Below are 26,673 nucleotides of genomic sequence, written 5' to 3' on the forward strand. Positions count from 1 at the left end.
ACAGCAGAATGGGGGGACCCCTGGATGACAGGCTTCTCCAGCCCCTCACAGAGAGTGGCAGGTCTCAGCACCCACCCTGTGCCAGGGGAGAGTTGAAGCCTCTCACGGCTCAGTCGGGGAAGGTGGGAGGGTGCAGCCATGCTTCACCCCGTCCTGCTGACTGGGCTGGGGAGTGGTCCAAGGGCTCCAGTGGGCTGGGGCCAGGACCCTTCTAGAACTGTGTGGCTCCGAGAAGCCCTCCCTCTCCACAATGTCCTTCACAATGTCACCCAGCCAGTGAGCAGAAGAATTGGCCCTGGACCCTAGAGCCCTGGTTCTTGGACCAAGTGCCCTACCCTTTCTCACTAGTGTTAATCCCCTAGGAAAGAAGGAGGCTGGCAGCAGCAGCAGGTGGCAGGGGCCAGCTGAGATAGCCTAAGGGCTCATGGGAGGGACAGAGGGGAGGTGCCTTCCTTCTGCTTCTTCCTGCCCGGACTCCCCTCGGCCAAGTAGATTCTTGTCCCTTCCCTTCCCGGGAGATACCACCTGCCTTCAGAAGTTTCTACCATTTCCCCAGGGCTGTCTCACTAGGTGTGGTGAACACTCTCCTCCCTGCCCTGTGAACTGCCCGAAAGCAAGACTGATGCTCAGCCCCGGCACAGGCCTGGCATTCAGTTGGAACTCAATATGTGAGTAAGACAGTAGGTGGCTGGAAGAGTGAGCGACTGTGGGAGAAAGTGAGGGGGGGGGGGGGATGGCGAGGCTGCAGGAGGAGGGGAGGCAGAGGAAGGAGACCCCGAGGAGGGGTTAGTGGGCTAGAGCTGCCCACCCCATCCTGCCAGGACCCCTCTCTCAGGGATGTGGGCCCCTTCCCACACTGTGGGCTTGGCCTTGGGATAAACCCACGGGGTTTCCACACTGGGCTGGATGCCCTCTTGGTCAAGCTGTGGTCCTGGAAGGTGGCGGCTGCCATTTCCACATTCTGCTAGGGGAAGGAAGAAGCCTGAGGATGTCCCCTGAGCCCAACTTTGCTTTGGCCAGTCCAGCCGGCAGGCCACATGCAGAACCACAGAGTAGAAAAACCTTGTTTTATTCAGCCCGGGGCCTGGGCAATCTTGCTCTGTGGTAAGGCCAAAATACAAAAAATAAAAACCAACCATCGACAAAATAACGTTGTAGAGAAGAGTTAAGTACAAAATTGGGCCTGGCATCCGGAATCCCTGTGGTTTCGGTCTGCGTTTGCTCCCTGAGGCCGGCAGGGAGGGATGCCTGTGGCTTCCAGCTGCCCCTGCCTGTGGGTGGGGGCTGGGCCCCTCGGGGCCAGGTCTGTCCTGGCAGGAGGCTTCCTGGGGAGCCGGGCCGGCTTTGGGAAGTGGGGACATTGGCCGTGTGTCCATCCTCTCCGAGATCAGGATCTAAGGAAAGAAAGAGAACAGTGGTAGGCTGCAGGGCAGGACCCCTCACTCGACTGTCAGCAAGCCCACCTCTGCCTCCCAAGCTGAGGGCTCCCCTTCCACAGCCCAGATCCCTGGGACGGGAGGCCCCAGCTTCAAGAAGAGGGGTTTCATGGACTCACTGACCCACGCAGGGTGTGGTCTCTGCACCACCCCTTCCCATGCCCCGAGTTCCACAGTGTTTTCTAGGCCATTAGTAGAGCTGCTACTGTCTGGAAACACTTTTTTTTTTTTTTCTAACTCAGTACTTTTCAAAAAAGCCTCCTTCTTCCTTTTCAGAAACATGAGCGAAACCCACAGGCGTCAGTCCCATGGCCTTTCTGGGAACACTGCGTCCGGCTTCCTGTGCGCTGGCCCGGCCGCCCGCCTGCGGTCAGGGTAGCAGAGACGCTCTAATAAGACCTGAGCCTTTCCAAGCACTTATGTAAAGGGCTTGGAAAGAAGGGCCTCAGCCTTCCCTGGCCCGCAGGCCCCAGGGGAGCTGGAGGGGTGCATGGGGCTGCTTCTCTGTCTGCCCTGCTGAGGGGCCTAGCTCATGGCATCACCGGAAAATGGGATGCTTTTCAATCCACCTTTCCCAGCAGCAGGCAGGACAAGAGAGGGATGCAGGCTCCCTGCTTCCCTGTGTATCCCTCGACCCCCTTTTTTCTTATGTGCCCCTTCCTTCCTTCCTTCCTTCCTTCCTTCCTTCCTTCCTTCCTTCCTTCCTTCCTTCCTCTTTCTCCTTCCCCAGAATTGCTTCCCAGAGGCCCTCTACCACTGAGATGGCCCCTGAACTGGGAATGGCTGAATAAGAGAGGCCCTGAGGAGGAAGGAGGTCAGAAACCCAGGCCTATGAGAGAGCCAAGTTGCCAGGGATGGGGCAGGAGTCTGTTGTTTTAGACAGACTCTGTGACCTTGACAATTTTGATCAAATTCAATTTATGAGGAATCTGATCTCTGTATTCAACTAGAGGCTGCTGTTCTCATTTTTAGCATACGTGGTGTAGTGGGGGTGGGGGTGGGGGTGGTGTGTGTGAACAGTTAGTTTAATGGTAGCAGCCAAGGGTAAAAGGGCTGTATCTAAATGGGCCCTGACTCTGATCACACACTGAGCCTTAATCCTGGTCACACACTGAGCCCTGCCCCTGGTCACACACTGAGCCTTGAGCCCGGTCACAGGCTAAACTTCCTACCTGTCAATCATTGATAAGCATATGCTGACTCTCTGGGCCTTGGAATCTCTGCCATTTGTCACCCAGCTGATGGCCTAAAGCAACTCCTGGGCTTTTTGTTTGTTTGTTTTTAAATGGAAAAGAGTTGCTGTGGTCTGATCATTTTAAATTCACATGGGTGGGGTGGGGTTTCTTTGTGAGTTTGTAAGCAGAGGGTCCCTCTGCAAAGTGGCAACCGAGGACCCCCGCCAAAGGCTTGGGCCAGAGTGCATCAGCTTCCCCTACCACTGGGCCCAGGCGTGGATGAAAGCTCATTCCAGCCAGTATCAGTTCTAACGCGGGGCTGTTTAACTCAATCCACTTGATAAGGCCACTAACGATTCACTGAGCACCGTTATGAAGGATTCTCCAACCCGCAGACATCAGGCCTTTCAATCTTTCGGTCTCACAAGCCTACAGGGGAAGGGCCTATTTTGTAGTTGCGAAAAGTAGTTCGGAGAGGTGAGGCGAACTGCCCAATGGTCACAGAGCGAGGAAGCCTCAGAGGCAGGACTGCAGACTTCCACCCAATTATGCTGCCTCCTGCTGGTTCCCACCTGGAGCCACACAATCTGGCCCCAGATCAGCACGCCAGGGCCCGGCTTCCACCTCGAGCACTCAGCCTGGGGCTGGCATGGACGAGGCTCCTCCTGCTTAGCCTGTGGGCTGGGCCCAGGCGCAGCTGGGTTTGGCTAGGAAGGTGACCCAAAGCACAGGTATCTTGTGTATTTCATGCAGCCCTGCCTGCCGCTCTCCCTCCCCCCCTTCCCCCCCCCCCACCTCAAGGGTAGAAAAGGGGCTGGGGAGGGGAGGGTGGTGGGTGTGCACTTACTGGACAATCTTGCAGTTTGTTGTAGAAACATAGCGACCTGTATAGTGAATGTTGCATCTCACCACATTGTTGGTGAAGTCAGACTCCAAAACAATATACTTCGGGTTCACGTGAACCTGAAGAAGAAGGGGAGCAGAGGGCAAAGGGACCTGGTCAGAGGGCTGCATTTCACCTGGTCATTAGGGAAGGCCCCGGAGACACAGACAGACAGACGTGGAGGAGACAGATGACAGAAGGATATAGGACGATGGAGGAAGACCCCTCAAGACCAAGAGGTACGGAGACAGAGCCACACTGGTGGAGAGACATGGAAAGAGAGAGAGGAAAGAAAAGACAGCTCGTGGTCAAAGAAAACATCGCCAGATCACCCTTATAGGAATGTGGGAAGCTTCCCCGGAGCCAGAGCCTGGGCCAGGTGGGCCCTCCATTGGGCACTCAGGGTCAGAGAGGTTGAGTCACTGCCCCAGGGAACACAGCAGTGAATGGGGGGCAGGGGCTGGGGAGGGATACCAAGGCTGGTCTCCTGAGTCTGAGGCTGGCACCCTGTTACCACCCATGCCTGTCTACATGACCGATAGAAGGGTTGCCTCTGCCAGGTGGCATCTCCCGCCCCGGAGCTGGAGAACCTGACGCTCAGTGAGATGATGGCCCACCCGTGCCTTTTGTCTGAAGAACCACTGGGACACAGGAAGCCTTCTAAACGTCGGATTAACTGGGGAGGGGGCGCTTCACTGGGGTAGGCTACACCCAGGCTTATATCTGCAGAACATGGAAGAACATGTTACTTTTAAATCCTTTACACTCCCCAAGGGCAGGAATTGTGCATTACTTATGCGGTTCCAGTCCCTAGTGCCTGGAACTCAGAGGGGCCTTTGTACACATCTGGTGAGTGGATGAACCAAGGGAAGGAGAAGCACCCTGGCCCCTGGGTGAGTTGAGCAGAGGGGCCTCTGAGCCTGCTGGGAGGTGCTTGGGACCGGACTGTAACCAGTGGCTTCCGGGTTGCTGTGTTCTGAATGCAGCTTTCCCGACAGGCTGTGTTCATGCAGGTTAGAGCACCTCCCAAGCCCCATCGTCACTGCTCACAGCTCTGTCTTTGCTGCTCTGGGGTGTGGAGCTGCGGGTCCAGGGGCCCTGGTGGAATGGTTCCCCACCTTTGCTTTGCACCTTCACAGAGGAGGCTGACCTTTGACTTCCCCAGGTGAGACCGTGATGCCCCGGCCCCAGCACAGCCTGCATGGATGTACCACATGGGGCTGTGTGTCCATAACATGCTTTTCTACCCACTCTCACCCCACCCCCAGGGAAGTGGCTCTGGAGTAGCATTCATTGCAGGAGGGGTTCAGGCCAGAAGGGACTCTTGGTCACAGGAGCCCTGGGCTTTGCAGGGGTCACTGTGAGGAGTGGAGGGTCTCTTCAGAGAATGGCAGGGTCCCCTTCCAGATGGCACAAAGCCTGCCCTGTCTGCAGACAGGGGGGTGCACCGCACTTCAAATCCTCTGTCGCTTAGGGAAGACAGTGTCACTGCCTCCTGTAGCATCACCACACCTGGGCCGAAGGTGCCTTGGTGTCTCTATGGAAAGAGAGGCTCTGTCGGCCTGAGGCTAAGAGCCTCCAGGGGGAAGAGGAGACCCCCACTCCAGGTTGATGTCCAGGATGCCACCTCAGCAGCTGGGGGAGGAGGGGGTGCCCCAGTGGCTAAAGCATATCCCAGAGGCAGGGGCACTGAGCACAAGCAATAGTAGGGGGAGTGGCCCAGACCAGGAGGCCCACCTTGAGGACATAGTTCCCGGGCTGCACATCAGTTATGTCAATCCACTGGCAGTCGATGTCCGCGTTGTAAGTGTCATAGCAGCCGGGGCTCAGGCCCTGGGAAGAGGGGACAGGATCAAGGCTGGGGTGCCACCCTGTGCCTTTCCAGCAGTCTGGCCCCACCTTCCTCTGGCCCGGGGTAGCTGTTCAGCGTGGGTGTGTCCCTTCTTTTTTTAAATTTTTTTAAAGTTTATTTCTTTATTTTTGAGAGAGAGGGAGAGAGGGAAAGAGAGAGTCCCAGAGCCGGGTGTGGGGCTCAAACCCAAGAACCGTGAGATCATGACATGAGCTGAAATCAAGAGTCAGACGCTCGACCGACCTAAACACCCAGGTGCCCCAGGGTGTGTCCTTTCTGAAGCCAGTGGGTGGATAGACCAGAGAGACAACAGGGAGGTATAATAGCCAGGCGGAAGGGACTGAAGGAGGGGGATGGCTGGAGAGATGGATGGAGGACTGGATGAAGAGACAGAGGGGCAGGACAGATAGACACTCGGTGGATGTTTGGACAGACTGATAGAAAGGTAGATTTGGGTGGATGACCAGGCAATGGAACACCACGCCATCTACATTTCACTGCAATGTTCCTTTCTCTCCTTGGGCAGCACACCTGGGAGGCAATGCAGGGAGGGGCCCAGGCAGGGGAGGGGGGTGGGCGGCCCCCACAGGGCCCTGTGGTGGCCTGATGACCCGTGAGAAGACCCTTGCTCTGACGGAGCTGAGTGGAGCCTTGGCGCTGACCCGTCTTCAGCCTGGCCCAGCTGGACATCGCTCTCCACTCCCTGGTCCCCCCTGGCCCCACTCCCCTGGGCAGGCTTCACCCCCATGCTCCCGTGTCCCCACCGCGGTGCCCTCGCCTGGCCGGACCTGCGTGTGAGAGGTGCATGCGTAGCGCTTGAGGTTGCCGAAGTCACAGGTGCTGTCCTCCAGGCAGAAGCTGGCCTTGTGGCCCTCGGCTACCTTCTTGCCTGTGGCTGCATCCAGCAGGTCGTAGTGGCTGAACTCATCCATGCTGTGGTAATGCCTGGGGGCAGAGGACAAGAGGAGGGAAAGAAGGGGGCCTAGTCACCCCTGGGCTTCCTGTGACACCGCCTCCTGACCAGTCTGGGCTCCTGGGGCTCCCTGGTTCCCCGTGTCCCTCAGGGCAGGGTCTCTGGGGCTCCCCACCTGGCCGGGTCCCCTGGGAGGGCACCCCCTCAGGATTCCTCGCGTCCTTCTTGGGCTCCCACCTGTACCAGCCTCCCTCGGGCAATTCCCCGTACTCTAGACATTTCTGTCCCCTAAGACGGATCCTCCTAGGTCCCCCTCCTGCAGTCTAGCTTTTGCTAAGGAACTCTTGCCCCAGTGGTGGATCCATGGCAGCAAATGTCTCCCGGGAGCGCCTGCCCCTCCCTGAGCACATACGAGGTGGGGGGAGAGGAGGGGCCCCACCCGGGCCCTCCCGCCAGCACCTGCCCCTCCCCGGGCACCTATGGGGGAGAAGAGGGCCCCACTCACTGGTGACAGCTGTGCCACTCCCAGGCGTGCCGCGGCCGGTGCGGGAGGAAGTCCGCGGCACCCTGGTTCTTCACTCGCTGGGGGAAGCGGAGTAGCACCCGCACGTCGTAGTCAGTGGCCTCGGGAGTGTAGGCCGTGCTGCAGGGACAGGGTGGGGGACCGAGGTGGGGCTGGGTGCCGTTTCACCAACGCCCAGAGCCAGCTGACCTGTCCCTGACCGTCCTCACAACTGACTCCCTGTACTGAGGCTGGGGCTCAGGTCTCTCCCCGTCTCTCCTGACCACACGGGCTTGGCTGTACCCTCCTTTGCGGCTTCCACCCTGTGGCCGGCAGCTGCCAGCGGAGTCTTTCTACAGCAGCGTCTGGTCTGGCGATGACAATCTCATCTGCACTCTCGGTGGGGGACAGCCTCTGGGGGTGGGGGGACCTATCGATATCTCTGGAGGGCTTTTTAAGAATGGGCCCATCCAGGAGATTCTGATAAGTGGTCCCTCCTCTGGATGGGGCCCCGGTTGTTGACCAAAGTACGGCATGTCTCAGGTGCAGGACTAAGACACAGGCTCGGGCTCTTCCATGTCAGAGTCTCTTCACTTTCCCGTTCCTGTCTGCCCTGCTGCTCCCCCACACATCCTGGGTTCCAGCTTCAGACACTGTTTCTCAAAAACACACTTCACTCATGCTAATCTATACTTTTGCCCGTGCTGTTCGTCGGACCCAGAACTCACCCAGCCTCCTAAGCGCGACACAGGCTCCCTCCTCCAGGAAGTCTGCCTTGATTGCCCCACCAAGAAGACCCTTGATGGCCTGTGATCACAGCTCTAACAGCACTGCCTATGGCACAGCCTGATGCCACATGCTCCTCTGAGCTAGGTGGGTGTGACTAGGTCCTTTCCCTGACGGTGTGGCTTCTGGAACAACGATCTGCCCTTTTCTGTTTGGGGAGCATAGGTCTGAGGCAGACTGCCTGCTCACAATTTGCTTGCTGACCCCCAATTCCCAGCTGACATGGGCTTTGTGAAAAGAGAAAGGGAGGGGGAGGAGAGGCGTGAGGGACAGCAGCGAGGGGAGGGAGGCAGCAGAGACACACACGTGCAGAAGGGCTGACTGGAGCTCCCCCCCTTCGTCAGAGTACTGCTGATAATCGTCCAGGCCGGCCTCAGGGGCACTCCCCTGGCACTCATTAAGGTCTGGGCCCTAAAGCCAGAGGCAGGAGGTGGCCAGTTGTGGGGATCAGCTCTCTCTGAGAGGATGTCTGCACAACAGGCGGTGCAGGCTCCTGTCTGCCAGGACGTAAGGCCCTTGGCCTTGTCTGGGGGAGGCTTGGAATCTGTCTGTGTCTGGGTTGGAACAAAACATCCTCCTTCCCTCTGTTCAGTTAAATCCTGCCCTTCTGTTCAGCCCAGCACACCGTGGGAACCCGTCAGGGTCTAGGTTCTAGGCCCGGCTTGGCCACAAACTCGCGGTGAGACTTGGAGCACGTCCCCTCCCTGGTCTGGGCCCTGCCTGCAGCCCACGCCGCCCGTGATCCCGGGGAGCCCCACCATCCCAGGCCTCAGTTCCGCTGGCTCTTCTAGCTTTGTGCCCCGTGCCCAGCTTCCTCTGCCGCCTCGGCCCTTGCTGGCCTTTCCTCCTCTGACCATTTTCTCCTCCTCTGACCGTGAGCCACTCATGCCAGCTCTCCTCCCACTCTCTGTGACTGGGTCCTGTCATCGGGACGGCTGAGGGGCTGCTCTCCAGTGGCCCAGGACAGGGGGCCGGGCTGCCTCTTCCCCAGCCCATCTGGGAGCTCGGGTCTGGGCCCACAGGGTGCTTCATGAAGATGGGATGATAATTTAGCTTTGACTCAAACTCCTCAAAACTCAGCTTCAGTGGACTGCCTTGCAGGCTGTCAGGTGCTCACTGCTGGAGGGACTGGTGACAGCAGGAACACGATCATTATGCTCCCTTCCCAGGGACAACTGAGGGGAGATCAGACCTGACTGGGCAGGCCAGCTGAGTGGTACAGTGGACCTCCTTATCCACAGTTTCGTTTTCCGTGCTTTTGGTCACCCATGATCAAGGGCCAGACATTCTGGACCTAGGAAGCGGTGGGTGAAGTTACAATCTGGTGTAAGCATCTTATCCCGTGACAGACAGAGAAGGCCTTGTGGTCAGCTACTGAGTGGCAGTGCACTAGCAAGTCCGTAAGTGGGAAAATGTGGAAATTCCAAAGGGCTTCCCAGATACTGAAAAGTGAAAGTAAATAAAGACTCCAAAGGGGGGGGGGGGCGGAAGGCAGCAAGTAATTAAGAAAAATAGATGTTCTCAACATAGAGAGATGTCAACAAACGAGGCAGGACAATGTAATCTCTAACAGATTCTTTTAGCACAGGGAGATGTCCCCAAAGCATATGTATTTGAACAGAATATTCGCCGTTAATAAATTCAGAAGCAAGGGCTGCAGGAGGCAGAGTCGCCCAGGAATAACGGAGAGTTGACTGTGCTCACCTTCCGGTTCTTGCAACCTGGTCTCCTTTCCCGGTCTCTCTACTGCCACGCATAACTGGGGCCCCTTTGTCACCCGCACCCACTGCCCCTGCTGGAGAGCCACACCTGTCCTCCTTGGAGAGGGCTCTGTACTCCTGCCCTCTATCCTGAAGGCTCGTTCCCCCATTGGACTTCCCTGGGTCCTTGTGGGAGCACCTTCTCGTGAGGCAGCTCAGATTGGAAAAGTTTTAGTTCCTCTCTTTGCTCCCCAGTTGCGTGGGGCGACTTCATACTTTCAGGGCTGGAGTGAAGATTAAATGCCCCAGTAAAGTTCCTTGTATAGTGACCTATACAGAAATGCTCACTTGTTCCCTTCTCTTCCTGACTCCCTGAGGGCAGGCAAGGCTCACAGATGAAGAGGTCAGGGTCCTGAGAGGCTCAGAGGCTTGGCCAGGGTCATTCAGACTGTAGGCAGCCTGGCTGGCATGAGCACAGGCTCAGGGTGAGCCCCAGAGCCTGTCCGGACATTCCATGCTTCGTCGTCACCTCCTTACCTGGCCAGACACTTCTCCTCCGCAGCACAGCGCAGAGAGTACAGGTGGGCTCTCTGGACATAAGTGGATGCTTGCACGTAGTTGGGGTCCGGGACCAAGTCAGGGAGACCTGGGGATGGAGTGGGGTAGATGGAGGTGGGGGAAAGAGTTGGCATTGAGGGGTGTCAGGCTGGCCACGGCTAATGCCCAGAGACCTCCCCAGCCCCAAGCACCCTTTGCTGTTCTCCTTCCTCTACACAGGCTGTCGCCTCCTCCAGGAAGCCTCCCAACCTGAGCCAGGGGTGTGACTGGAACTGTTTCCCCTGGGCTCAGGTGTGGGCCAGAGAGGTGGGGGACCTCCATGCTGTGGGAGCCTCTGAGCGCCCCCTGGAAGAGCTGGGATGTGAGCGAGGTCTGGGAGGCAGGATAAGGTTTGGTGAGCCAGAGAAGAGGAAAGGGTATTCTTGGCAGGGCGACCAGCATGAACAAGGGCCTGGAGGCAGGACTAAGTTGAAGCAAGCAATTTCCGGACACTACCTCCCTGTCCTTGTTCCCCAGGCCTTCGGACCCCAGCCCCCGTCTGCAGACAGCTTTCTTCTTGAACCACCAGGAGAGCCCTGGGTTCTGGCCCCACGTGGGTCCCAGAGAGCTCATGGGCAGGGCCAGGTAAGTGCTGGTTGGCACAAGTGGGGTGGACAGGAAGGGAAGGGCTAGTGGGAAAACACATCCCCAGAGCAGGCTGCTGACAGGGCAGGATTCTCGGACTGGGCGCCCAGCCCGACCTTCTTCAGGATTCCTTTCTTCCTGCCATCGGCCCCCAGACCTGACCGCACCCTCCCCTGTCTGCAGCTTCTGGCCTGCAACCTGAGGGGCCCAGCTTCCTCCCCTGCAGGACCCAGGGAAGTCGGGAGTCTGCTCAGCTCCTGTGATCATTTGTACCCTGGGACATGCTACAGCCAGGGATCTGTCCACCCTGCACCTCCCCCACCTCTGTGCACAACTTGGTCCCAGGGAGCGTAATTAGGAATTAGCAGAAACCAAACTCAGGTGTCTAGACCGTCTCCGCACTGGAATAAAGAAGGAAAGATCTGATCTGGTGCCGGGTGTGCAGGAGTGGTGGGGGCAGGGCGGGGTAGGAGGTGGGCAGGGGGCACTCCAGAGCCTTCAGCTCCATCCCAGCTTGGCCACTGACTTCAGGTTTGCGAGCCGGGGGCTCTTTGTCCCCTCACCCTCAGGCTTCGGGGATTCTGGCAGATAAGCAATGACATGAGCCTACAGGTTGCTTAGTTTCTTTCAAGCTCTCTGCTCTTGGGGGACAAGTAAGGTACGGGGACTTGAGTCACACAGACCGGATTCCGGCCCCTCTTCTTGCTGCCAAAACCCTTGTCAGGTTCCAGGTCCCGAAGGTGAGGCAGACCCTCACACACACACATCCCTTGGGCTCCAGACCCCAGCCCCGCTCACCCTGGGCCTGGGCCTCATGCGGGAGCCTGGTCCAGGCAGCCAGCGTGATCTCACCTACTCGGAATGGAGAGGAAGCTTGGAGCACAAGGGTGGGTGAGGATGAGGTGGCTCCTGGCTGAGGGGGGCCGTCTTGGCCAGCCTCGGTCCCATTACTCAAGCTCCAGGAATGCCTGCAGTCATTTCCCAGGGGATCCTAGGGCCCTCAAAGCGAGGGTCCACCTCGGTGCCAAGGTGGTTCTCGCACTCTGGTCCCCGGAAGCCTCTGGTGGGGTGGGGGGGGCGGGGGAGGTGAGGAAGACGGGAATGGTCCCTCTCCCCATCATCAAAGTGCCTTTCCCATAGCAACATGTGGGGGTGGGTTAGCTGGGCCTGAAGCCTCACGAGATCCAGTATTTGGCACCAGACGGCCTGCCTCCCCCACCCCAGGCCCGGTTTCAATAAACAATGCACAGATGGCTCCTCAAAGCTTTTCTGGCCCGACCCTTCCTCTCTAGGCCACTCCATGGAGTGGCTGTGCAGTCCAGGGAAGTTAGAAAAGCCAGCTATGGAAGAGGCCAGAAGTACTCAGGGCCAGCGAGGGCTGGTGCCACTCCTGGCCTGTGACTGAGCCCCGACCCTGCTCCTATACTGAGCCCTAATTTTGGCCACACGCTGAGGTCTGACACCTATCAACAACTCGGAACCTCAAGATTATGGACCAAAAACTCTGTACTTAAAACCATTTTTAGGGAATTGCTTTGACATCATTAATCCTTGTTGGTTATAACTGAGTGGGTGGAGGTGTGTTTTTTTTTTTTTTTTTGTAAATTCCAAAGCCATGGGGGGAGGGGCACCTGTAGCATCTACATGTGGGGATTCCGGAGGAAGACTAAGGACAGACAGCTCAGAGCTGCTGGTCACAATCTGAGCCCTGGCCCTGGCCACAGGTGACCATCTTCCTCTTACTGTTGAGGAATTGCAGATTCACACGGGTGCCTTCTGCTCCAAGAAGTCTCCCTTGACTGCCAGTGACATTCCAGGCTCACATACTTCTCCTGTCTCCCCGTTGGATCTGTATTGATCTATAATTAGATTTCATCGTATTTACCTGTGTCTACTTCCCTCCAGATCCTGCACTGGGTACCACTCACCCCCTAAGCAGGCAACCCACCATGCTTTGGGGCTGACTAACTGCCCCGTCCCATTGGCCTCTGTCAGGCAAGTTTCTTTAGTGATTAGTGGGTTAATACTTCATATTTTACCCTGTTCCTTGCAAGGCACCAGGGCACATGGAGGTGCTGGAGGGAACCAAGGCTCAGAGAGGGCAATGAATTTGCCCACGGTTGCACAGTGAGTTGCAGCAGCCCTAGGAGGAGCTCCCCACCCCCTCCTAGGACTCTACTTATCACTCTTTTTCTACAAATGAACTTTTTTGAAGTATAATCTATACACAGTCAAATGCAGATTTAAGATACACAGTTTGATAAGTTTTGACAAATGGTATACACAGCGTGACTACCACGACCATCAAGCTAATTATTGTTTCCATCATCCCTGAAAGTTCTGTCCTGCCTTTCCCAGTAAGTTCTTTCCTCCCCCAACCACCCCAAGTAGCCATTGATCTGCTTTTCAATCACCTTAGACAGTTATGCCTTTTCTAGAACTTAAACGGAATCACTCCTATTATTTTATCTTCTTTGTTCTGTATCTCTGATCATCACAGGGGTCCTGTGACTCCCCTAACTGGCTTCCCCTGGCCATACTCCACCTCTGTCACGCTGGGGGAAGCTGCTGGAAAAGAAAGTAGCCTTGGGAGTTCAGGCTGGGTTCCCCTATGCCTTTCAGAGGAGGGGATCCCCTGGGAACCCCAGGCCCTTCCCTCAGCTGGCATGTTTCTCTAGGAAGGAACAATGCCTCCTTCTCCGCCTGCTCTCCCAGGAGGCATTCCATCAGCAGTGGGACCTGCAGGCTTGAGATCTCAGCCCCCAAGGGCCGGGACTTGGGGGGCAGCCCATGTGTTGTCACAAGGGGGTGAGGGAAGGCTTGAGCGGGGGCTCGCGGATGCAGGAATAGGGGACTGGTCTCCCGTTTCTGGCTTATGGGGTACAACCAGGCCCTCCAGGCAGGGTGGCCAATGTGGAGTGAAAGACAGTTATAACTGGACCATGTGCTTATCCCCCATCCCCAAAAGTGTGCATTTTAAAAGGAAGTCTCTAGAGAGAGGGTAAGGCTTACTTGGAAGGCAGGAGAACCCTCAAGTCGTGGAGATACAATTTTGAGGAGGGCCTGGAACCTTTTATCCAGAATATATGGAATCATGCAGCCCTTGGACCTAGCACTGGTGATTCTATAGAGTGGGTTCCAGTGGGAACTTCTCCCAGACACCCCCATTTCTTTAAATGCAGAGACTGAATCCAGCATAATTCTCATTTCGGAGCAAACAAACCATTATCACTGGTCTACACAAGGCTCCCCCTTTTGGAATAACATTTTTTTAGTGTTTATTTATTTTTGAGAGAGAGAGAGAGAGAGACAGAGCACAAGTGGGGGAGGAGTAGAGAGGGAGACACAATCCGAAGCAGGCTCCAGGCTCAGAGCTGTCAGCACAGGGCCCCAGGTGGGGCTCAAACTCATAAGCTGTGAGATCACGACCTGAGCTGAAGTTGGATGCTTAACTGACTGAGCCACTCAGGTGCCCCAGAATAACATTTTTTTTTAACCTTCATCATCACCCCTGACCTTCAGATATGTCCCTGAACATCTGTGTCTCTGTATAAAATCTGCACCGTGTTGGGGGTGGGTATGTATCCTTAAAGTACATAAATGATATTGTTTCACAGTCTCATCCTGTTTCTTGATTTTTCAGTCAATGTATAAACTTTTAAGATCTACCTAGCTCGTTATTTGTCATTGCTAAATAGGACTCCACAGTGTGCACCTTCCGTGGCCAATATGGCCAGTCTTCTGGGTTGGACACCCAAGATGGGGCCAACCATGGCAAGTGTGGCTGTACGGTCTGCCCAGGCTACCCAAGGAGTCCCTGGTCACCAACAGCATCCTGCCTTCCACTCCCAGGAGGCAGACAGGAGCTTGGCCTCTTACCCCATTCTGTCACAGACTTTCTGCGTGACCCGAGGCAGGACTGGGTCCTCTCCAGGCCTCACTGCCTCCATTTATCCAGCTCTGATCATTCTCTATCCTACTCAAGGCCTTTTGGAGCTCTGGGCCAGTCCTGGGCACCCTTCCCCAGAAGCAATGTGCTGACTGTGGGGGTTGGGCACATAGGGATTCAGGCTGCCCCAGGGTCTGGGCCAGGGTTAGAGGAACACTGAGTCAGAGGGCAGTAAAGGCCCTTGGGGTAGCTGAAGCCAGGCTGCTGCTCTGCCGGGGAGGGGCTGGGCATAGGTGAATCAGGTCCCAAGGCCATGCTGCAGGCAGCCTTGGAGGGGACCCCGTCAGACCCTCCAGGGCAGGGAAAACACAGAACCGAGGATAAGGCTCTTCTGCATTCCTGCTCGTCCCTGGAGCTTCCTCTGAGTGGGCATCCAGGGCCCCTTCACAAGGTGCTCTGGACAGTTGGTCATGCTCCCCACCCCAAGCTGGCCTACATGCCAGCCTGGGGGAAGCTGAGGCCTGTCTCCCTCTTCCCTGGCAGGACTTGGCTGGGACCTTCTCTGGAAAGACATCAGAAGGCAAGTTTGCCGTCCCATCCAATCCCCCATTGTACAGTCCCTTCCCTTTCCTTAGGCTCAGTTTCCCCATCTGGACTATGGACACACTAGCCTAACCTGCCCATGAGCAGTTTGATGGCTCCCAAAACACTTGGAGATTAAAAGACTTTTCAGGAGCTCTTTGGTCTATTCCCCAGCCTCGGGCAAGAGCCCAAGACCTCTCACAACCTCTACAGACGATACTTCAGCAGCCAGGAAATTCTCCCACTGTCTGACCTAAATCCTTCCTGCTTCATGAGAAATCTGTTCCCTCCTGCTCAGCGGTTCCTGGAGGCTGCCCAGTGCAGAGGGCCTGTGGTTACATTCCTGTCCCTTGCCCACATCTCACCTGTTTCCCTCTTGGCTTGCCCCTTTCTGTGGGTTCCATAAACCTCAGCTCCTTTGAACTCTTTCCTCCCCAGGCCTCCTGCTCACAAGAAGCAGATGAAGGAAAGTGGAATGCAAAATAGCCCTAATCTCTTGAGCCTGGGGCTGGAGGATAAACAATGTCCAGCAGGAACCGGTCAGTGGGTTGTGAAATATGTGTGCAGCAGGATGTTTTGGCTCAGCAGCCAGACTCCAGAGGAGCCCTTAGGTAGGGAAAGCAGCAAGCTCACACAGAGATGAGCTGACAGGCCCTCCGGGGTGGAGGCGGGCAGCTCCCAGCCCTGTGAAATCATCATCTGATAATCAGGACATTAAATTGTCAGGGTTGGGCCGGTGGTGCCACCCCTGTGTGGCGAGCAGGTCGGCAAGGTGGCTGTGGGGTTCGCCACATCCTACCATGAAGGGGCGATCCCGGCCCGGGAGAAGGAGCCATGAGAGCCATAAAGCCAGGCCCAGAGCCTGCAGTGGGTCCCCACTGCCTACAGAATCAAGCGCAGACTTCTCAGGGTGGCAGCTGAAGCCTTTTGTGGTCTGGCCTTCACCCGGCCTTTCAGATCTCATAGCCCGCAGGGTCAGGAGGCAACTCGCTAGCAAACCTGACCTCTTCTGCCCCTGGCCTCTGACACCACGGTGTCTCGTCTTGGAATTCCGGGCTTATACACGCACCCAGAGCCCTGCAGGGGCACACAGTCCTCAGGCCCCAAAGCCTACCTTGTCAGTCCTGACCGCCGCTCTGCCAGCTCACGTCTGCTGCCCCCCACTCGACTGGGAGAGACAGTTCTCACTCCTCCCTGCCGCAGGGCCCAACTCCGAGGAGGGGATCTGGGGCTGTGCGTTCAGATGAGTGACAATGGGAACAGGCTGGGGCTGAGCTGGCAGGAGGCGGACATTCACCTTTGGGGAGGTCAGCCGCCCTTCCCTCTGCTGCCTCCCTGCACGCCTCACCCCTTCACACTCTGCTCCGTGTGAACACAGCCTCCGCCCCTGCTGCCCTCCCTTCCCCTGCAGGCCGGCGGGGTGCCCCCTGCCCCTACCTCCAGAAGTCTTTGTGGGTGCTTCTGTCCCCTGGGTCCCTCCCTGCCCCTCAGACCCTTCACAGGGACTTGAACTTTCATCGTTCTTACGAAACCTGCTCAGCCACCGCCTTAGCATCTCAGCGTATGGCAGCTGCGACCTAGCTGTGCAGGCTACACGCCTTTGTGTTACGCCTGGCCCCTGTCTTTCTCTTACACCCCACATCCGGCCCATCAGGAAACCCCATCAGCTCCCTCTCCAAAAGAGATCCTGAATCTGACTACCCCCCACCCCCGTCGTTCCCGCCCTGCCTGCCGCTGTCACCTCCGCCTCGATCTCTGTACCAGCCTCCTGTCAGCCTCTTGCCGGCCTCCCCACTGCCCATCCCCGCCTAGTGGTCAGAGACCTTGTTTAAATGTCACTGCTCAGCTCAAAGCCTGCGGTAGCTCTCCAGTGGATAGAGAGTAAAAGCCCAAGTCCTCACAGTGTCTTCCAGGGTCCTTACCTCTCTGACCTGCCTCCTATCACGCCCCTAACTCCTGGGCTACTCTGCTGTGAGCAAACCGGGAACACACTTGAACCCCCCTACCCCCACCCCAGGAATTCCTGCCTCAGGGCCTTTGTACTGGCTGTCTCTTCTACTGGAATGCCCTTCCTGATTGCTGCGTGTTTCATTCATTCGCCTCCTTCAAGTCTCTGCTCCAATGTCACCTTCCTGAGGCCGACCTTAACCAGCAACCTGCTCATCCCCCCTCCCCCTCCAGATCTTATCAGTGCTCACCACATTCTATTATTTACCTATTTATTATGTTTATGCATGAAAATATAATGTCCACAAAGGCAACGGTTTTGTCTCTTTCATTTCACTAATGAAGACCCAGCTCTAGACCGTGCCCAGCATGCAGTAAGACAACCCATAAATATTTCTTGAATGGATGAGTTTCCTCATGAGAAACCTGCCACCCAGCTGTGGGTCCGGGGGTTGGTGCATGGCAGGTGGGGGCTGGAGACACGGGTGAGCTAGTGGTGGGCTTGGGCCCCTGCACCCCGTAGCCTGGTTTCTGGCTGCTGGGCCGAGATCTCGAAGGGGACAGGGCTGGGTCTGATGCACCCCTGACTTCTCTGTACCCAGCTCGGGGCCTGGCACCTGTGTGCCCTGGCGAGCACATGCCTCAGTACCTGCAGGGTCTGGCGGCATCTGCCTGCACGAGCAGACTTCATTACCAAGCAAAGGCTGGGACTGACTCCAAAAGTCCTTTCTTTTGACAAAGGATCAGCTTTGGGGTTGGAAAACTCATGGTTCCAGTTGGTCTACAAGCAGGAGGAAGGGTGGGTTGTCTCCTGAGGCTCTGATGGCAAAGGCTTCCCCACCCGAGTCCCTTCCTGCTCTGGCGTTCCGACACCTCATTTCTAGGTGGCACTAAAATGCCCAGTTCCGGAGTGTCCGTCAGCAAGGGGGAGAGGACCCGGACCCAACCCTAGCTCTGTGATCCCGAATCCGTACAAAAAGGCCCTCTGGGTCCGGCTGCCTGCGGCGAGGAGGCTGTTAGGTCAGAGCAGGGGAGGCGACAAGACCCAGCCTTTCCTTCCGGCCTCTGAGCCGACTGCCGCTCCGCAGGAATGCCCGGCGCGGGAATTGGAAGCAGGTGTGGGCTGCCTGGGCGGCCCACCCGCCTCCTCCCTCCCTTCCTCTCCTGCCATTCCGACACTGCCCTGGGGAGTTTCCCATGTGTTCCCGGCTTGGACACGAGTGGGGTGGACTCAGGCCGGGGCTGCTGGCGGGGGCGGGGGGGCCCCTTCAGAGATGAGAGGACACCGAGATGGGGGCTCTCCGGGGTTAGGGGAGAAGGAGGAGGGGGGACAAGAGGCCAGAACTCCCAGGTCGAGTGTGGCCGCAGCCTGGTGCCCGTAAGGCTCTGATGACGCCCCACCCTGCTCGAAGGCAGTGTGGGGCCTGCGAACTTGAGGCAGAAGTCCAAATTTTGGCTTTCCAGGAGGTGTAGACCTGGGAGAAACAATGGACAGGAGCCATACCCTTCCCAGAGAGTCGGCTGGGGTACTTGGATGAGGGACTGTGAACTTCTCTAGCCTAGTCCTGGTCTGCACCATGGCGGTGATAATACTCTCTACCTCACAGGGTTGCTGGGGGGTATTAAATGAAAAAGAAAAAAAGAAAAAGAAAACAAAATGCTTAGCATAGTGTCTGGGGCATAGTCAGCGCTCAAGAAATATCAGCGGCTATTATTATTATTTAGAATAGGAACTGTCTCTTTTTGCAGGGATGGAGGGTTTGAGAGCAGGGGAGAAAGGATGTGGCCTTACGACTGGATGATAACAGAGGAGACAGGAAGTCTGCCTGAGCCGAGGCTGCCTGGGACACAACTTGTTTGTTCCGACACTAGTGACCTTCAACTGCCAAACAGGGAGCAGGAAGAGGACCCAGGCCCCTCTGTTGCCACAGCTCGCCTGAGCCTTCACAACAGCTTCCTCGGCCTGAAGGCTCCATTTCTTCCTGAAGGAGCACCCGAAGCAACCTCAGGGAAGGAAGAAGGGAGGCTGAGCTGTGGTCACCAGCGATGTGACCTTGGACGAGTCACTTAACCTCTGAGGGCCTCAGTTTACTCATCGACAAAATGGGGATGAATGATACCCAGGGTTGTCCTGAGGATTCAGTGCCTCTGATCCTGAAGCTCCAGGAAGAGTATAAGACACTTAGTAAGCGATGACAGAAGTGCTTGTGAAATAAATGCCCTGGAACCTGCAGTGAGAATTGCAAGGCTTTGTGGACACCACGCCGAGAAGGGACTCTTTGCGTCCAGGGCCTTGCAGATCCACTGTCCCATCTCACCCTGTCACCACAGTGCCTGGAACACAGCAGACAGTCAAATCTCTGTTGAAGTACCAAATGAATGAGTGGATAAATGAGGAGTGTGGGATAAGCAAGAATACCTAACATTTTAAAAAACTACGTATGGCCGTTAAGAACCCAGGATGGGACCGCCATCCTGGTTTCACTACTAAGAGGTCGTGTGATAATCAGCAAATGAGCCTGTCACCTTATCTATGAGATGGGGCAAAGAGCAGTAGCTGGCTGGTGGGGCTGCTGCGGGAATGAAGAAGGGTGATGTGCAAAGTGCCCACAAACGCTAGTGCCATTCTCTGTCCCCGGGTTGCAGTTGGAGGAACTGAGGCCCAGAGAGCTGGTGGAGGAGGCCCAGGCTCTCTCCCTGCCCCCCACCCCCCGCTCGTAGGTGGAGTGTGGGTCCTCCTGGGGTCATCTCCGTGCAAGGCAGAGATGACGGGCTCGGTTTGAATTCTGGCTCAGCGGCACAGCTGTGAGACCTCCCTAGGCCTCAGTTTTCTCATCTGTGCCAGAGGAGCATAACCTCTACCTTTCCAGGAGGCTGTGAGAATGAATGAAATCGCACATTTAAGCCACCCAGCTCAGCGGGTACCCTTCAGCAAATGGCTGGGTTGTTATTATCTTCCCTGCCTTGGGGCCTGAACTCTGGACACTTTCTGGGTAGAGGTCTGCTTCTGTCCTTCCCTGCATTTACTCCAAGCCCTGTGGAAGTAGGGAGGTGACCTGGAGATGGGGAGGTGGCCTGGAGGGCGTGGGGGGGTGGGGTAGGGGCTGGGCCAGGCATTGGGGCTGCTCTCAGGGACTAAGGGGCCCCGTCTGGCTTCCTGAGTGCAGGACGCTAGATGGAGAGGGGTGTACCCTAGGAACATCCCTGGGTGTGCAGGGAGGTGAAACATCCAGGTTGAGGAGCAGCCCAGTTCCCATGGGACTGTGGGGGCGTGAGACAGGGAGGAGAAAAGGAAAGAGATGCCTCTGGTTCTAGAGCAATAGGCTGAGGCATTTAAGTTTTATCCTGAAGGCCTTCGGGAGTTATAAAACTCTCTCCAGCGGGAGAATAATACGGTCAACACTGCAAGGATTTATCCGCCCCACATGTAGAGGGACTGGCCGGGGACAGGCTGAGAGCAGCCCCAGCTTCCTCCTGGGCTCTGATTGGCCATGCAAGGACAGGGACGGAGGACGGCGCCAGGCAAGGCTGGCACAGCCATCAGCGATGCCCCGGGAGAATGGCCAGGGAGGCGGCTCCATGTTGCTTTCACAGGGCTGCCAGGGCCGGGGAATGAGGCCGGGGCTGGAAAGGGGAGCCCTGCGAGAAGAGTTGTAGTTTTCTGGGACCAGGAGTCAGCTTAGCCCAAAGACCACCAGCTCAGAAAAGCTGAGGCTATGGGGAGGCAGGAGCAGAGAAAAGGGGCTGGGAGAGGAGGGCCTGGCCATGGTGGAGGGAAAGGCAGGGGCCACAGCTGGGCCTGGGAATCCACCAGTCACCCTCCAGGTCTCTGCATGGATTTGCCGAGAGCCAGGCGAAGTATGTGACCCTCTCTGGGCCTCTGTTTCCTGGTTTTCTCTCCAGTTACAAGTTTCAGAGTCAGAGACAATGGTATTGCAGGAGGCCTGGGCAGCCCCAGCCCTGGGTGGGAGGGAAGAGGGTGAAGGCGCCAGAGGAATAAACCGGGCTCTGGACAGGCGCTTGGAAACTGCCCAAACATGGAGGGACGTGGGCGGTGCGCACATGTGTTTGGTGTTGTGAGGACACATCCACGCCCACACACACACAGGCTGCCAGCACCCAGCCTCAGACCCCTGGGTGTGTGGCCAGGAGGAATGAGGTCAGTCCCGGAGAATCTGCCCTGGACTCCCACACCGGGCCTGGGGGTCTGATCTCAAGCACAAGGCTTGGCCTTCTCTTAACTGGGATTTTCCATGGTCTGGGCCTAGCAGGGTGGGGAGGGGGAACCAACGATCGGGGACAAGGTACTGTTCCCTCTTTGGCTTCTCAGTGAGCCCCAAACTAGCCTGTACCCTCCCCCCCCAACTCCCTCCCACCATCCCCTCCATGACTAGGGGAAGGAGCGCCTGGAGGATGCTGATGGCCATCGCTTGCAGCAATGCATGGGTACCTCCTCCTCCGGGAAGTCCTCTCTGAGTCCCTAGCCCCTGACTGGGGAGGCCCCTTGTGTGGGCCCCCCTAGCTCATCCCTCTAATGCCTGCCCAACCATAGCACTGATGTGTCCCCTATGCTATGCCTCCCCCAGAGCACGGCCTGGATTGGATGCATATCAGCACACTGGGCGCCTGGTAGTCTACCTTCAGGGGGAAATGTCTTTAACCCCAAATGAACTGCGGGGCTCAAGAGCAAGACCAGAGGCCCTGATAAGCGCCAAGCACCCCCAATCTAGACTTGGCCTTGCCCTGGCGGGTGGCCTCTGAACTTTAAGAACTGTCAGGCCAAAGAGGGGGCCCTAGAAAACACACCGGCTTGGAGCACAGATGGGAGCCCCAGGCCTGACTCTGCCAGCAGTGCTATGGCATCTGAGGTCTCAGTTTTCTCCCCTGCCCAGAAAGTGGGGCACTTCTGGCTGAGCACCACTCTGAGGTTGTGTATTCTAAGAAGAGCCACCGTGAAAGCTTAGCTCCCTCTAGATGGGATGGCCTCTCCTCCAAGGAGCTCTAGGAGCAGATGAGGCACAACTATGAAGCACCCTGCTGCAGGATGGTCCTGGTGACGACCAGCTGTGTGTGAGGCCACGCTGGGCAGGAGGATGCTCGTCATCACAGAAGTCCCCCGCTGCCCCCAGCTCCTGTCCTGAGCCCCTGCAGGTTCTCGAAGTGGGATTCAGCACCCAACTTGAGTGCTATGCCAGGGATGTGAAGGAGTGGGTGCTACCAGTGTGGACCTTCCTCACCCCTAGCCTTGGGCTCCAGCTGCCCCTAGGGAGGCAGAAACCTTACCTCCACCCCCAAGAGGCAGCCTCTCACCCAGGTCAGTGTGGCTGGAGACAAGACAGCAGTCCCAGTGCTGACAGAGCCAGAGTAGCAAAGGCTGGCAGAGGGGGGTGGGCGGTGTACCTGTGCCCCTGGGCCCTGCAGGGCTTAGCCCTCCCCTGGTGAGTCCCGCGCAGCGACCTCAGCACCGAGCAGAGAATCGGGGCACCGACTGCCGCCTCGAGGAGGCAGGCCAGGGTTGCGATGTGGACACACAGGGGACTGCACAGAAAACCTTGACCAAAGCTGACTTTGGACTGGCAGCTACAGAGGCAGAAAGGGGGAATTCTAGGACAGCAGAAGATGGGCCAACAGTCAGCTAACCTTGGCCAGACCACAAGTGGGCCCTCACCACAGTAGCCTGCCTGCTAAGAGCATGTGTGGAGTTGTCCATCTGAAGAAGGAAATCTGCCCCTTCGCTGTGTTCTCATGTACAGACGGCTTGGGCCTTCCCTAGACTAGGTCCTGTCTTCACGTCCCCTCTCCCCCCAAAAGATGCCAAAAGGGAGGCCTGTCAGCAGCTCCCTCCCAGGACTCTCCCCCACGCCCAGGACTAGAGTGAGCTGAGCGAAACGAGTGAGACACTGGCCTGGGCGCCAAAACATTCAGGAACCAAGATGAGTAGTATTTGAGGCAATACTTTTAAAAACCAAAGCTAGTGCCAAAAAATCTGTGATGAACAAAATATCAAAAGTTTAAATAAAGGCAGGATCAGTATTTCTGAGCTTTCAGTTTGCCTCAGGCTCCAATAGGGCTTGGCATGGCACCACTAACTCTTCTTAAAGGCTGGATATTTTGTTCATCACAGGTTTTTTAAATGTTTGCATTACTGTTGATCTAAAAATGCCATTAAAATATTACTTTTCTTGATTACTGAGTTTTTTGACATCCCCTTAAATTTTGCACCCAGGCCAATGCCTCACTACCTCTCTAGTCTGGCCCTGGCCCTGTCCCTCTGAAGGAACTCCTGTCATCTAGTCTGGACTCTTGCCTAGGGGAAGGGCTTCCTCCCTAACCTCCTGCTCAACCAGGCCAAGCTCACAGATGCGAGTGCCTGGGACCTTGCCACACCTCCAGGGGCATCCCCTAGGGCCCTGCTGACCCTGAAGTTTTCTGATGTTGATGCTCCCTGCTTCACCCTGTGTGGCTGGCCCGGGGGCATCTCCAAGGGTGCCCTGATTGAAATGAGGGAGGGCCAGGGAGAAGGGCTCCTTCCCTTTGTCCCCAGATGACCCAAACCAGGTATGGAAGGTGCCTCCTCCCAAAGCTTGGCCTCCAGCCCCTACCCATCAAGCCAGGGTCAGAGCCCAGGCCTCCCTGGTCAAATGCTGCCACTAACGATGAGAGGACCCGGGGAAGGTTGGGAGGTGAGACGCACGGTGGCTATGGAATTCCTTTCTTAGCTCAGGGGAGGCCCATGGAACAGTTTCGCCGGCCATGACCGTGACCGATCGTGCCCCCGGAGGGTGGGCGGCGGGGCGCGGAACGGTACTCACCGCGGCCGTTCTGGTTGGGCCGGTACACGCTGCCCACGCTGAGGCGGCCCTGCTGCGCGCCGCCGCGCTCCCCACCGGGCGGGGGCGCGTCGGAGCTGCGCACCGGCAGGTAGGGCGGCTCCAGCACGCGGAACGGGGGCTGCGGCTCTACGGCCCGCGGCGGGACGTAGGCCTCGGGCGGCACGTTGGCGTAGGGCGGGTACCAGCCGAGGCGGGGGTCGGCGGCGTAGGCGCCGCCGCCGGCGGGCGGCGCGTCGGGGCCCGGGTCGGGGTAGGGCTGCTCGAAGCCGGCGGTGCCCTCGTGGTACAGGCTGTGCGAGTAGCGGCGATCCAGGCCGTCGGCGGGCGGCGGCGGCGGCGGCGGCGGCGCGTAGGGCCTCTCGGGGGCCGGGTAGAAGGCCTGCGGCGGGTACTCGGGCTGCTCCTCGCCTCCGCCGTACTCCTCGTAGCGCGCCCGCGGCTGGAAGGGGTAGATGACCCCCGCCGAGGCCACGGCCGCCGCCCCCGCGCCACCGCCGCCGCCGCCGCCGCGGTAGTACACGTAGCCCTGGTCGTAGGTCCGCGACGCGGGGTCGTAGGTCTCGTACTGGCTGACGAAGGGCGCCTGCGGGTAGGGGAACTGCTGAGGGAAGGAGGGCGGCTGGCGGTAGGTGGTGGCGAAGGCCGAGGCCGAGACCGAGGAGGCGGAGCCCCCGTGTCGTTGCTGGGAGACGGAGGTGCGGACCCGGGCCATGCCAGTGCTGTCCCCGACGGCCACCTCGCGCCAGTTGTCGGGCACCTGGCCGAAGCCGAACGGGTGCCGCGCCTGGCCGCGCACGGTGTCCGAGCCGACGCGCCCTGGCAGGGGCAGCGACGGGGCTTGCCGACGCCGGGGGCCTCCTTGGCTGCGCCGCTGCGGGGCCTGGGGTGCGCCGGCTAGCAGCACCCGGGAGCTACTGTCGGTGCGCTGGGGCCCGGCCGGCACGTACTCTGAGCCGGAGTTGAGCAGGCTGTACACCTGCCCGTTGTTCTCCCACTGAATCAGCTGCCGCCAGCGCCCCGGGTCCGAGCCCTGCCCCTGCCGCGCCTCCTGCCCGTGCACCAGGACGCAGAGGCAGGCGCCCCACACCAGGGCCCCCAGCTGCCAGCGTGCTCGGGCTACAGCCATGGTGGCCCCTCTGCAGAGGCCTGGTGGACCGAGAGGCTCTCAGGAGTGTACTCCTGTACGTGCTTCTCTTCCCACGGCCTCGAGGACAGGACGGCTCCTTGCCTGCCCCAGCTCTAGCTTTGTCCATCCTGGCCTTGTCCCGAGCGGGACGGCTCCTCCGATGACAGCATTTCGAGGCCAAGGGGTCAGGGCAGGGCAGGGGCGGTGCCCAGGGCTGCACGAGGCTCTCTGCAGGGCACCGGACAGGCAGGACTGCCTGGGGGCCTTACATGGCCAGCCCGGTACTGGCTGGCCGCTGGGCTGGCGCTTTCCCACTCTGAATGAATAAGCAACAGGCTGGGAGCGTTGGGAGGTTTCAGGCAGCCTGGTCCGCCTGCTGGGGCCTCCTCCGCGGGGCCCTATGGCCCGCCGGCTTTTAGCTATGTTGCCTGTCCCACAGCTGCTGTGCTCCCTCAGTCCCTGGAACTCCTAGCCAAGCCACCGACCTGCCTCTGAGGAAGGGATGGAGCAGGGAGTAGAAAGGAGCCTCTGAGGGTGTGTGTCTGTAAGTGGGGCCCTGGCAGGCGGAGCAAGGCTGGGGTGTCTCTACCACTATGGCCATTTCTCCCTGCTTTGGACCCAGCATTGCTGGTCTCTTTGGGCTTGAGCCCCTGACTCCTGTCCACTCCAGCCTCTCCCCAGGACCTCCAGAGCTCCCCTTCTCCCAAGTCAGTGCTAAGAGACCCCCCCCCCTCCTTGCTGGTGGGCTATTTGGGGAGATGGTGAATTTTGGACCCCAGGTGCACCTCAGTTCCTTGGGCTGAGTACAAAGGGGCTGGAGCTTTAGCTTTTTCCTTCTTGGGCCTTACTCGCCCAGTCTATAGAATGGGGGCATGCCCTTGTGGTGAGCAGAACTTGTGAAATCCTGGGAGAGGTCAGCTTCTCACGCATCACCTCACTCGAGGTTTCGGTTCTGTGTCTTTTGAGTCAACATAGCCTGGCAATAACCTGAGTGTGCACGTTGCTAAAAACGAGACCCAGGGGCTATCTTTGACAGGAGATAGGAGGCCTTAAGTGCTGTCAGCATAGAAAAGCAGAAAGCGGGATTCAGGGGAACTAGGCCCGGTCCTGTTGCTGTGATTAAGTTGCTGGGTCATCCTGGGCAAACCTCTCTCTTCTCCATTCTGATCCAGTTGTCACATCTGATCTCTGGAGAATGAGACGAGATGGTCCTCAAGAGTGCTTTGGGAGTTTCTCTGTCCTCTCTGAGGACAGCAGAGCTGGGAGGTTCCAGAAGTTTGAATGTCTTAGCATCCAAGAAGTCACCCTCTGCAAGCCTCCTCTGGGCTGCCTTCTCCAACTTTGCTCATGAACTGAAGGGCAGAAATTTCCCTCCTGTGCTTATACACCACCTAGGAAGAACTTGCCCTTAACTTGGCCCCTGCAGATCCTCCTCTACTTTGGAAACTCCTGGAGCCCCCCTGGGGGAAGATGGCCAGTGTAGACATTCCTGGGGGAGCCCTGGAGCCCTGGCCCTCAGCATTCATTCACCCATTGTGCTGTGCCTCAGAGTGGGGCTTGATTCAGGTGACTTCTGGCATCTGTTTACTCTCCTAATCCAGCCAGCAACAGAAGGACATGGGCCCCTCAGCAACCCCGTGTGGGGTTAGGTTTCATACTCCAGACAGGACCGAGCCTGATGCCGATGCCGAGCCAGGCTCACTGGGGGCCGGGACCTGGAGGGTTAAGCCTTTCCTGCCTCCTGCCTGCCCCCTGCAGTGCTGGCCCCAGCTGCTTGGAATCCCTGGGGTCCTGTAGGGCCCTCCCGCCAGCCAGAAGGGCAGCAGAGCCAGGAGAGGAGGAGGAGAAGAAGTGGAAACAGGCCTCA

General features: G+C 57.8%; 1 protein-coding gene across 1 annotated transcript; it reads right to left on the bottom strand.

Moving 5' to 3' along the window:
* Positions 1-1,053: 1,053 nt before the first annotated feature.
* Positions 1,054-25,143, bottom strand: LOXL1 (lysyl oxidase like 1). The gene is made up of 7 exons (XM_019441514.2): positions 23,660-25,143; positions 9,785-9,893; positions 6,765-6,902; positions 6,135-6,291; positions 5,232-5,327; positions 3,459-3,574; positions 1,054-1,394 (listed from the first exon to the last, which is right to left on the bottom strand). Exons 1-7 carry the CDS (start codon positions 24,804-24,806, stop codon positions 1,388-1,390), a joined length of 1,770 nt encoding a protein of 589 aa, XP_019297059.2. The 5' UTR covers positions 24,807-25,143; the 3' UTR covers positions 1,054-1,387.
* Between the last annotated feature and the right edge of the window lie 1,530 nt (positions 25,144-26,673).

Source organism: Panthera pardus, unplaced genomic scaffold (genome assembly GCF_024362965.1).
Source record: "Panthera pardus isolate Hobbes unplaced genomic scaffold, ASM2436296v1 HiC_scaffold_24, whole genome shotgun sequence".
Taxonomy (NCBI): domain Eukaryota; kingdom Metazoa; phylum Chordata; class Mammalia; order Carnivora; family Felidae; genus Panthera; species Panthera pardus.